The sequence below is a fragment of the Wasmannia auropunctata genome, unplaced genomic scaffold (assembly GCF_000956235.1).
Source record: "Wasmannia auropunctata unplaced genomic scaffold, wasmannia.A_1.0 LD335737.1, whole genome shotgun sequence".
Lineage (NCBI taxonomy): Eukaryota > Metazoa > Arthropoda > Insecta > Hymenoptera > Formicidae > Wasmannia > Wasmannia auropunctata.
In genome coordinates this window covers 213,902-226,988 of record NW_012027153.1, presented here as the reverse complement: position 1 = coordinate 226,988, position 13,087 = coordinate 213,902, and the positions used below count along the sequence as shown (strand labels likewise).

Sequence of the window (13,087 nt, the reverse complement as noted above, 5' to 3'; positions counted from 1 at the left end):
ATCCGTGTCATTGATATACAAATTGTCGCGTTAAATGGATGGGAAACGTTCCAAATTTGACTTTTGAACTGTTGCGCTGTAAGTCTCAAAACTCTCCTCTATAGTGAGCTTGCCAGATGTAAATTGAGAAATTCTACATGAAACACTTTTCATATGCGATGGGAAGATCGATTTTTAACTTGCGAATTTTAATACTATTGGAAGCTTTAAATAATTTTACAGAATATATTTTATATATATTTTTTAATATTATTATAATAACATTATGTATAATATAAAAGTAATTGTAATGATTTATTTATCAAGAAATATTTGTTATTATAGTACGAAAAATACAATTTCTATTTTATAATATAACATCTTTATATAAACATCCTCTTAGGAATTTATAAAAGTAAGAAGTTAGATTATTTTCAAAATAGAGACAACATAAAGTTACGATCACGAGTAGCGTTGGTGCGAGATGTATAGAAAAGAGAAGTGATGAAGCAATGATCCATTTGAGTGAGTCAGAAGCGAATCAAAACAGAATAGCGAATACTTTATTCTGTTATGAGAAATCAGAACGGATCGAGCAAGTCTCGCGTGGGGGAAGCCGGCAACCTTCCGGCGAGCCCGGTGCTCGTCGTAATTGATTACGTCACGATGCCGAGAGGAGGACGACCACCCCGAATGGAGAACAAGAAGGGAAAGGAGAGGATCCGGCTATATAAGTCGGACGGGGTGGAAGAAGTCGGACGGATGATGAATGTGCTGTCTGAGCCGTCGCGTCAGCGAGGCTCTGTTGCCCGTTTGTAAACGAGCTTCCCCATTTTTTCGCGGCTACGCGCGCGCTGCCAAAAGTATCAAACTGTCTGCGCCCGTGTCTGAAAACACTTCGCTCATCGATCCTCGATTAGCAAAAAAGCTCGCTGGCCACTCGCGATTAGATTTTCTAATTGTGCTTCTTTTTTTTTTATTCCCGGCGTGGAATATGAACGTAAAGCGTTCTATTGAAATTGTACTATTATATGCGTCAATATGTAAGCATGATAAGCTATCTTTTCAGAAACAGCTGCGTATTGTACGTTGTAATGAGTTAGACAGACTCATTGGTGTCGAGTTTGTTAGTACAGAACGAATGCGTCCTTGATCCATTCGTCACAGATTTCGTACATACGCTAGGCGATAAAACAGCGTGATACACTGTTTCAAAGCGATTCTCACCTACCTCTGTGTAATTGTTATAAACATATGCAAGAATTAATATCGCTTTTAATGATCATAGCGATAAGAAAAACAAATTTTAATTGATATTTGCTGCCAACAGTTAATTGCTACAAATCTTCAACATGTTTTTACGTGCTTTTTATGTAAAAAAAAATATATATATTTTGATATTTTGAAAGTGCTAAATAAAAAAGTGGTTTGTGAAAAATATTATTATTCATTTGCTAATGCGCAAACATTTCCGTACCAAATATCTTCTACTGCAGTTTTTAATTATGACGTATTTATATATTCACGGATAGGAAAAAAATAACAATAAATCTAAATTAGTACTAAAGATATACGATCTAGTAGCAACGTCCCTTCGGAGATCTATGGAAAACGGCCGAGAAAAATTCCACGCGCGATCGATGATGCATCGCGGAAAAGGGTGCTGGGGCCAGAAAGCGAGAAGGGATCAAGGGACGGCTAATGAAGTCCTAATAAACGGCGCCGTGGCTCAGGCAAGCGGCGCGGCGCGGTGGCACCCTTCTCCGACTTGATATTTAATACAAACGTTACAATATCAAAACACGTCCTCTGGGCTCCGAATGCCCACTCGAGTGCACCCCTTGGTCGCGCGCGCGGTTAATACCGGCTGCCTAAAGGTGTAAGTATCGCGCGCCCCTGCCGTTGTACCGGCTCTAATACGAACGAGCGCACGCACACGCACACCCCGCCAGAATCCGCGAAGAGACGACGAGGAGCTAACTGTAATTCCCCGATGTTCTCGTGCTCGCACACACAATAGCCAGGCGGACGACGCGAAAGAGAGAGAGAGAGATAGAAGGGGGGGAAGGGGAGAGAAAGCAGAAACTAGCCCTCTAAAGACGCGCCAGTTATTTGCGCGAGTTATTATCGCTCGTTAAGAGCCGGCATTCGAGAAGCGCGTTTAACAATTTACTCGCGTTCCCTCGCCCACCCCCTTGGCCGACGCGGCGTAGCGCGGCGCGGCGCTCGCCTCCCCCCCTTTTCAGACTCCATTTGTTTCTTTAATTCACTGCTCCGCTTTTTGCCCGCTTTTTGCGAGCCTTGCGCGGTATTATCGGCGGATTTCTCCCAACCGAGCGAGAATTTCACCGCGTTCCTTACGTCCGTTTTACGCGGATCTAATAGAGAAGCGGAACACAAGTGGTAATTTATTTAAAAAAAACCGTCTTCGTCAATGAACTATATATTAGAATATTAGATGACAGATTATGTTTACACGTGCGTATGCATGTGTTGTATGTTCGCACGTGTATAGGAGTGGACTCTCTTTCGAACGACGAAGGGCCCATTCACGGCAGGCGCGCGTAGATATACGCGAGAAATGGCTCGCGATTCTCGCGCCAGGCCCATTTTCGAAAGTCAATCGACCGTGAGCCCCCTTTTCGTCGATCGCGCACGCTCGTAAATCTTCCTTACAACCCTCCGGGTGTGTGCCGGCCGACACGCCGAATTAGCGACAGTCGATGAGAAATTTTTGACAATCGACGTTGCCTTCCCTATAACGTATACGTATGTATCTTCTCCTCGCGCGATCGAAAGCTTATACATTCGCGAAATATACTTTATTCCGTATGATGGTCTCCTGCCGGTGTTCATATATTACATACATCGACGGTGGTTTTTCATATTCCGTATTTGTCAAAAGAACGGAAAGTTTTACATGTAAAAGCAGGCTCTTTATGTTATTAAAAAAGTTAATAAAAAACCATCTTTTGCGCAAGATAAAAAAATCCATTACGCTGCAATTATCAATAAGACTAGATTTCAATGTAACATGATTAATTAAAAAGTGTTATGGCTTTATATGTTTTTATTTGGGGAAAAGTTTTTTTAAATTATTTAATTACTGCTATTAAAATTCAAGAAATTATATTTTCTTAGAATTATATGTAACATCAAAGAAATTAAAATTATGAATCTAATTGTAAATTATAAAAATTATCACGATTTTGATAATCGTTTATCGATGACCAATTCTTCCGTTTCGATATTAATATACCGTTCGAATGCAATAAAATGAATGGGTGTTGCAAGGATTTTTTTAAAATTAAATTTTAAATGATGTAATATATAATAATATTTTAATGTAATACAATATTTTGCGTAAAAATTTATGTTGCTTGACACAGATTTTTTTCGAGAAACATGCGTCTATCATTTGTACTATCATAATAGCTTATCTACTTCCCGCGCATTATTTTCAAAAATTCTACCTTTACCTCGAAGACAGAATTTCCGAGAAAAATTAGGGCGTGGCACTCCACTCTAAGTGTCACCTGCGGATACGGCATCCGCGCGCGGCGATCGCGGGAATATAAAATATCTGCGCGAGGGAACACACCGTCCTGGCGTTCCTCTCGAGTGTGTCCCGCACCGACGTGTGTGCCTGCCTTGTCACTGGCACAATGAGTCGAAGATTATCTACGATGGGATTCGCTGACGTTACGACGCTCGTGGCCAACCCCCTGCACTCGTCCTCCGCCTCCCCATCGCTCTCCCTTCGGATCTGGCCGCGTCTGGAAAGAAAGAAAGAAAGAAAGAGGAGCCCACCACCGCGGTCTTCTCTCCTCTCGGGTTTCCGGGGTGAGTCTCCGCGGACGAGAGGAGGGAAAATACATGATCTATGGCGACAGCGGTATTGTTCGCCGAAATGCGAAAAAGTCTCCGAAGGCGGTGGAGCGTTTGAATTTTCCACACCCCTTGCGCGAACGTCGCGCGCGCGCGCGGAAAGGGAAAGAATCGGAGAAAAGAGACAGAGAAAGATCGAAAAAAGTAGGCAATAATTCAGAAGAAAGATAATTTGTTGTTATCATAACTCGTTGTTAGTCACACTTTCTCTCTCTCTCTCTCTCTCTCTCTCTCTCTCTCTCTCTCTCTCTATTGCACCGCAATTTGCTGTTACCCAGTTCCCGAAACTGTTAAGCGAAGAATAACGAAGGACAACTTTCGTCGTTCGCAGGGCACAGCGGGGTGAACCAGCTGGGTGGTGTCTTCGTCGGCGGTCGGCCGCTTCCGGACTCGACGCGGCAAAAGATCGTCGAGCTCGCCCATTCGGGCGCGCGGCCATGCGACATCTCCAGGATACTGCAGGTCAGCAACGGCTGTGTCTCCAAGATCCTCGGCAGGTTGGTTGCAATATTGCTTGCTCCGTTCCGCGATGCGTTCTCGCCCGACTTAAATTACTGACACATCTTAAGTCGAGCAGTCATGTCGTCGATTAAGAAACTTGTTTGAAATCGCGCAGTTTTACACGAAATATGCGATTGCACGTCGGTCTGTCTTGCGTAAATCGAGTATAGATGTAACTTTTATAAATTTCAAGAATTAATAGAGCATCACGTAAAATTACAATCGAGCCTGAGTCAAGAGTTAAGAGAGGTGCAAAGTGGGCCCAAACATTTGACTGTATTCAACATCTGTTGCATAAGAGGCAATCAAGTTTATATTATTTAATATCAGCTCTGCACGTATTGCACAACTCTATTTAGGCTATATGATAACATTCACTTAAAGAGATAAACGTATGACGTTTTATTTTTAATAGCGCAACCTAAACGTTTCCACGTATTCCTACCGCATTGTACCGCAAATTATTATTGTTGTAGGTACTATGAGACCGGATCTATAAGGCCCAGGGCCATAGGCGGCAGCAAACCGCGCGTGGCGACGGCGGAGGTCGTCAGCAAGATCTCGCTCTACAAAAGTGAGTGCCCGTCCATCTTCGCGTGGGAGATCCGAGATCGCTTGTTGCAGGAGGGCGTGTGCACGAACGACAACATCCCGAGCGTAAGTGCTTACATTCCATCAAATGATTTCTCTTACCGTTATTCGTTGAATAAGGAACTTGAGATTATAGTGACTAATAGACAGTTCGCTCTACTATTATTAGCGCTAATAGACAAAATTATGCAATAATATGTAATATAATTAAAACATAATATCATTGAAATGCATATTAATCTGACCCATTGGGCCTAAATACATAAGTTGGCTCATAATAATAATCGAAAGTAAAAATGAAAGAAACGCTATTTTCTACAGCTATATTTTCTTTGTATAAACAAAATTTGAAAATTCATTTTTCATAATGAAAGACTGATTTTCTTTCTTCAAGATTATGTTACTGTCAAAATTTCGCTGGTTTGCTAAATCTGCTATCTGGAAAAGATAATATTGCGTAAAATGTTTACCTAATTTAATAAAAAAACGCGCGTTATTTTTTACGTCAGCCATGAGTACTCGAGACATTAAGTTGAAGATCAGATTCGCCAAACATTAAATCTCGGTGGCTAACCGATTACAGAAAATGACGAAAATGACAGAAGTTTTCCTCGTGGAGGAAATCGGTGTCGCGCGGCTTGGCGCGGCGGCGGCGCGACGGCGGTGGCGGCGACAACAATACAAAGCGCGTCGCAAAACAGCCGTAATGGAGCCTGACTTTCGGCTCGGCGGGTGGAGGTTGTAAACGCGCAGGCGTATTGTCAACGGGGGGCTTTGTCTACTCACACAAAACAGGACCGCATTTACATAGATAGCGCGAGCCGCGGGATGAGGGGATGGAAATCAGTTTTCTGTGGGGTGGCGGTTGCTGGTTGTATCGAGGATGTTTATGCGAGCCGATGGACTCGGGCGGGCGCGCGCGACCAGGACGACGTACAAACTCCTCCCCTTGTCGCGGCGCGGCGCGGCCGATGTTGTTAACACGAGGCGGTTAATCGCGCAAACGAATGACGGACGATTTGGCGTTAACCGGTTCCGCCCCGACGAGCCGTCGCTCCCCCAACACGAGTCGTTCTTCCGGTCTCGCGATCGCGCTCCACGTGCGCCGATGAAACGTCTATCATTAAAGTATCATGCCTGTGAATACATACTAACGTGATTGATAATATTTTCCTCTTTTGACAATCTTCAGATACATCATAATATATATATATATATATATATATCTATTTTTTTACGCATTATTCCGCGAGTTGTTAATTTTTATTAAAAGAATAAAGCAGAGAAGCGAAATATAAAATAAATGTGTGAGAAATTGGATGAAGGACAAAGTTTCTCTATCCAGTTGCACCTCTGCTTACGAGATTTAACTCGTCGTTGATTTTTAATCGTTGGCTCAAAAATTATCTGTAGCTGTCAGAGTATATCTTTGTTAAGAAAATTAATTCAAAAGTAGTCGTAATCCTTGGATTTCTGGCTAGATAATCCGCAGGAGATTTTGGTTACATGTGATAACTTGCGGAAACACGTACGTTTGATAAGAGCCGAAGAAGCACTCAGACCGAAAAGGAATCGACCAATTTCTGCAGAATCAATTAAGAGATTGTTCGAGAATAGGCGACGCGCGGATCAAAAGGAAATTCCCTCTCTCTCTCTCTCTCTCTCTCTCTCTCTCTCTCTCTCTCTCTTTTTATTTTTCTTTTTTCTCTAACCTGGAGGGAATCTCCCCGTCCCCGCGTACACCGGCACGTTCGGCGCGTTCACAACGGCGGGGTTGGTTCTTCGCGTATACGGCGCGGTACCGCCGTTGCCATGGATATTTGCATGCGTCCAATAAACGGTGGCTAAGGGGCTCTCGACTCGCTTAGGGTAAAAAGCGAAAGAGGGTCGCTAAATTCTACCCTCCCTCTCCCACGTCGCCCTGCGCCGCCTCTTCTCGTCTGCTGTCGCGTCTCCTTCGCTCTCGTCGTCTCGTCTTCCCTACCCGGAGCTGGGCTGACTTGCTCCCTCGCGCCTTCGTAATAGCGCCGAGGTGTACACGAGTCACCCTCACAGAAAGGCTACGGAAGAAAGTCTCTGGTGGCGGGAGGGGGAGGCGGGGTAAGGAGGACAGAAAGGATGACGGTGGAACTGGGAGAGCATTCTTATCGACGCGAGAAAAAAAAGTGTCAAAGGCTCGCCCTTACCCGTGAAAGAAAGCCGTCGAGAGTTCATCCGCAGCTTTTTCTGTAGCACGACCCCCTTTCCTGAAAATTTTAGTATCCACGGAGGAAGATAGACTGATCCGTTTGAAACAATTCGCGAAAGTTGCGATATATAGCTTTATTATCACGAAAGCAAGATCACTTCCATAATATAATATTTGACATACTTATATAGCACAAAGCTATAATTGAATATCAATAAATTGTGACTGTTTGTATGGCCAATTTAGAATAGTAAAGAAAATATCTTTTAATGAATAGAAGGAAAAAATTAGCGAACTATTTTTTCTAACAATTTCCTTCTAAATCTCCTTTACAGTCTATTTCATATACAGAGTTATATTATTTTCTCTATTTATTTACTCATTATTTATTGTTATTGACTAAATATAATATTTAATCTTACAATTATTCTGTATCTAATGTATTTTTGAGACGTTAATTTATTTGGTCTAGTTCGGAATTGCAATCCTTTTGACTATTTGTAAAAAGAAAATTTAATGAAAAGTGGCAGAAAAACAACGATCAATTTAATATTAAATAGCAAATATGTTTTCCGGCAAGTCGTCAAAGGAGCCGCGTGACTTTTAAGCGGTAACGAAACGCCGACACAAACAGCGACGTCACAGAATTTCGCGTTTTAACAAATTACAGGAGGCTGCGGACTCCGGTGCGCGCCTTCGGGGCGTTGGAGGATCAAAGCCGGCGCGTAATCCCGGCCGCGTTTGAGCATCCTGCGAGCGCTTCTGAACTTGTTGTGGGCAAGATTAACGTTTCTTTAATGGCCCGTGTAATATTCCATTACGTACAGTTCGCTCGAGAATTATTGCGCCCACGTTGAGGCGAAGCGAGGCGTCGAACAAGCGAAACGACGAGCGGTCAAAAGGAATTCCGGTCTCGCATATAAAATCTTTCGACTTCGGTATTTCGTCGTTTTTCATTATTTGAAAGTGGGTTACTTAGGCATTTTATTGCAACGAAATCGACACGTATAAGATCGGATAAAATTCTAGAATTATATTATCTGAAAAATATAATCACAAAACTCTTCGCATTTACATTAATTTTGCATATAATCTATTTTTGAATCTTCTGAGATATGAATATACATTTGTCTTTGCAGCATGATATTCACACACATATAGATATATGCATATAATATAAATATACTTTCACGCTACTTACGCTACTTACAATCAGTTACTATTTTTCTGAAACTCATTTTTTAAAGTTAAAAAAATTTTGAAAATATTTATTATGATTAGTTCTGAATTTTTGTCGCGTTACGTAATATCGTAACGTCGCGAGAGTGCATAGAATTTTCGTAACTGTCGTCACGTTCGAAAACTTTTTGACCAGAATCCATTTCTTGAACGGAAGTACTCGAGGATCCCTCGACTTTTCTCCGATGGGGAACGAAATAACTCGCGAACGGGATTGATTCGAAAACGTTTCTACTCATTTTCTCTGGTCCGCCTGTACATGTCCATCCGTGTGCGTGTGGTAGACGATGGAAGACCTCAGTTCGACGGAGAGGGGAGGGGAAAAAGGAAAGGAAGAGAGAGAGAGAGAGAGAGAGAGAGAAGGTAGGAACGAAGGAACGTATTCTAGGCGAATCGTGGTGATTGGGGGAAATTTCATTATTCTCAGACATTACCCCCGTTATTGTAATGCCATCAAATTGGATACGCTTCGTACACCCTGTGGAACGGGCGAATATCTCGGTCTCCTTTCTCTCGCGACTCTCTCTTTCCCTCTCTTTCCTCCTTCTGCTTCCTTCACGATGGAAGACGGCGGAATGAGGCTCGCCCCTGTTGCGGACTTCTTCACCTTGTTCTAATAACTTTACTCGGTATATATCTATACCTTGTCCGATTTAGTTAGACAAAATTGCAAGACGTACCTACACTTCGCGTGTTTCAAACTTCCTGCTTGTACTCGGCTCCTCTGCCTATTGCTACGACGCCAACATTATCGAGACACGAGTTGCCGATGTACGCGCGAACCAAATATCTGTTCCATGTATCTATCGCGTTAATAAGATTTTTAGAAATCCGAAAATTTTATTTCTTTGCTTATATTATACGTATCGAAGACATGCGGTTGTAATTCATCTGCAATTTATTCCGCCACGTCGAATTTTCTTATAAGTATTTACGGTCTCGACAAAGTTTGTCGTTAGAAATAATTCTTTCTACGATCTATTACTCTATTTTAATTGTATACCTGTAGTAATTAAACAAATTTAAATTTTTACTTTTTAAATTATTACTTAAATTCCATTTTTGTTTGTATGTATTAACGATAAATTTTTAGAAATTTACTCGCGACGATATACTTTCGTTTTCAAATCTCTTCAACAATCCGGAGGAAGTGCCGTCCGCTTTTTCCATTTCGGCCGCAAAAATGCAGCAATGGCCAGATTAAATAGATTACGCGAGAGAGCAACAGTTTTGCATGTGCGAAATTGTATAGGCGACCGATCGCATTCGTCCTCTTTCGCGAGAAAGTCGAACGCGCGCGGAATTGCCGAATCGAGCCAATGGCTCGACAAACCAGTAAAGCCCGCAGGACGCGGAGACGGATTCGAAATGTCCTGCGGAGCCCCCGCTATCCGTTTCGTCGTGGAATACCGTTTCGGTCCCTGCCGGATTTGAATCTGGCACCCGGCGTGGCGGACGCGTTATTGGTTTACTCGCGCCACTGGCTCCGGGATGCCGACAGCGGTTCTCATTCGAGTACGAAGAATTACATGTCGCGATTTGAGAGACGTGAGTCGTAACTCTTGATCGCCACTGATTTCGCAAGAAAATAGCAAATCAATCGTTTCGACCTGTTTATTACGTTCTAGAAATGTTTCACACTTCCTATATAAGAGTTCTTTTATTATTTATTATTTGTAAAAAATTTGCAATTATATATGAAATTTATATTAATAATACGTAATATATATATATACATGGAAGAGATTGGACCAGAGAAGATTACTAGATCGTAGTGAATTCACAAGATGCTTTCTCGAGGAATCGAAAGAGCCCTTTTTCCTTGCCAAAGCGTAACACAGGAGCGTCACTGCGAGACGAGATTACATTCGTTGAACCGGCCAGCGCGGCCATGCGCGTCCATACCGAGGGCTGACGTTGACATCTCACCCCCATCGAGTATCTCCATATTATACCGCGTGCATCTTTCTTACGACGTAAGAAATCGGTGTTTTGCTTATAACCAGATTTCTACAGCTCATAGACGCGATAAAAACCAGTATATATTTGCAATTTTCAAATATCGAAATCGTTAGGCATGTGCAGGCTCTTGAAAATGTAGATGTTGTGAAAAAGAATTTATTCGACTTACTGTGTTGCTCCAGTCAAGATCGAAGTAAAATTAACCGATTAAAATGTATTCACGATTTAAAAAAAAAATTGTTTAAATACGAATTTACAATAAATTATGTCAGTTTCGGATATTATTCAGGTATTAAATTTACCCGAAGACAGCGTTTTATTTCGGCGAATAATTTTGACTCTAGAGCTTTACGACGATTTTGCGAATCCGCCGATTCAATTTATCTGGCGTCCATTTTTTGGGAAAAGTGCGTCTCGATGACAACATTCGTCATCCGCGGAGAACCAGCTGTCAAGCGAGAGGAGCGCCGCTGCCGCCGACGAGATTACATTTGTCGAGGTGGCCAGCACCGTCGTTCCGGTGGTTCCAGGCAGCCGATCCGGCAGGGGGGGAGGAAGGGGCGAAGGGGGTGGTTGGATGTCAATGCCGCACTGCCGCCGCCGCCGCCGCCCAACCCTTTTGGTATACGCGAAATCGCGCGATATACAGGCCGCCAGCCGGCCAGCCCTCGTATCCCATTCCCCCGACCCAAGGGTGGAAAATCACGGGTACCACGAGAGAATCGGGTTGGCGGGGCGGGGAGGGAGGGAGGATGAACGGGAGAGACGGCGAGCGCGCGTGGGATGGCACGGTTTCCCGAGCGGTGGCCGAGCGTGTCCCTGTAATTAATAGTCACCGACCGCCGGCGGACGGACCGAGAATCGAGTTTACACGCTGTATCCGCGTGTTGGGGCGAATCGGACGATTGTTTAAGCGAGTGGCCATCTCTCTGCGACAAGTCTCCCTCTTGGTTACATACACGCCACCACCTACGTTATACTCGAAGCGCGCAGAACACTCTTGATTGGGTGTATTCCTCTATTGTACGTGGCTCGCTATGTCCAAAGAAAAAACCGCTTAAGAGATCAATTATAGTCAGTGTTATCACGTGTATAATGAGCGAAACGAAAGTATTGAACGAAGAATAAGAAAATTAATTTCTTCATTTAATATATGTATTTCCATTTATTAAAAAAATTGAAATATAATAAATTTTCGCGCGTGCATTTATCTTATTTCGTTACGAAGGGCCGACCGCGAGTCCACGAGCGAGTAGGAAAATTAATTCTGTAGCGATACCGACCTCTCTCTGCCAACGCCGACGGGTCGGGTGATTAAAAGGAACGTTGGTTCGCGCGGAGGAAAAAAAGACTTCAGCAGCGGGAAGGATTCGTTCTCGGTCGGAGGAGAAACGCGGAAAGGTAGCGGGCATCGAGAAAGAACGGGGAATGGGGAGGGTGAAAGGGAAAAGAAGGAGCGCCTGAGGGACGAGGAGTCGAGGGCGAGGGGCGGGGGGAAGAGTGGAAGTTAGTGGCGGCTCGGTGAGAAATACATAATGCAGTAGCCGGACGTCTCCGACACCCCCTAACTCACCCTTCTGCGGGGCGAAGAAGAGAGGACCGCCGCGAGAAAGAGAGAGTTGTAGAGACCGCGCGAAGAGAGAGAGAGAGAGAGAGTAGGAGTTGGCTACGTCGGTGGCGGTGTAGATAGTGGTGTAGATGGAGGAAGGAGTACGGGAGACCGAGGGGGGGTTAGTGGCGCGCGCGAGAGTACGAAGGGGTGCATTGATTTACGCGGCCGGGGCAAGGCGAGGGTGTCTCCAAGGCGGACGTGCAGGGGCCAACAATTCACTCGCCTCGGGTTCCAGGAACCATCCATTACTTTGGTTCTTCCACCACCGTCCCCGAAGCTGTCTCCCCCGCCGGCATTGTTGCGGTTACTTACCGCGTCCATCGAGAACGTAGCCATTGTCACGGCGAAGTCGCGTGGCTCGCCGACCTCTGCTAAACGCCGCCCGCGTCCCAATATGACGTCACAGTGGACGGTCGGTTCGGTCGCGAGTTAGAACTTGCGACGACGCCGATATTTTTGAAGATAAGAGAGTGCGATCGTGTTTCTTTCGTTAAATCGAATGGAATAACGGTTGGTATGTGTGTGACTCGTGAAAGTTTAATGTCTCTTCAATAAAGCAGCTAGCGAAGTAGCAGACGATATAAGTGTTTTCAGAATTCGATAAATCTTCCGATAACATTGCAGGAAATTGCAGAAGTGTTAACGGGCTTGGATAAAGATTAAATATCCGGATTAATGTCCAGAATATCAATTAGCTCTAGCTTATAAGTGATTTAAGACGCAACACTCTCGGATTTTATTACACTGTCTCGGCATTACTTTACTTTTATTTCTCTTTCCGTCATATACAATTAAAACAACAAGAATTCTTATTTACAATATTCTGTTGCGCGGCAAATGCGATAAATATATAGTAGACAGAAAGATCTACTTTCGACGACAGAGAAGTATGTACAGAAGAATGAGGGGGAGGGGGGAATTTCCTGGTGCGGGAGGGGGGGGGGGGAATAACTCTGTCGAAGCAGTTAACGTCATTTTAGCCGCTGACTGCTCTCGCAACTCTACACCACGCTCCAGCCATTGCTGTCCGAGTTCATCCACCGTGCACCGGCTGTCCCGTCCGATCAGGGCGATCAGCGATCTTACCAGGCTGGCTGGGCGTTTGTCGTCATCGTCGCCCAGCTCAT

At 44.0% G+C, this 13,087-nt stretch overlaps 1 protein-coding gene across 1 annotated transcript in view; it reads left to right on the top strand.

Annotated features, from left to right (window-relative positions):
* The first annotated feature begins 645 nt into the window (after nt 1-645).
* LOC105456214 (paired box protein Pax-6-like) overlaps nt 646-13,087 on the top strand; it is a 59,009-nt gene continuing 46,567 nt past the window's right edge. The window contains exons 1-3 of the mRNA XM_011700096.1: nt 646-790; nt 4,199-4,364; nt 4,845-5,025. Of these exons, the coding sequence (XP_011698398.1) occupies nt 646-790; nt 4,199-4,364; nt 4,845-5,025 (492 nt within the window). The remainder of the gene's footprint in view (nt 791-4,198; nt 4,365-4,844; nt 5,026-13,087) is intronic.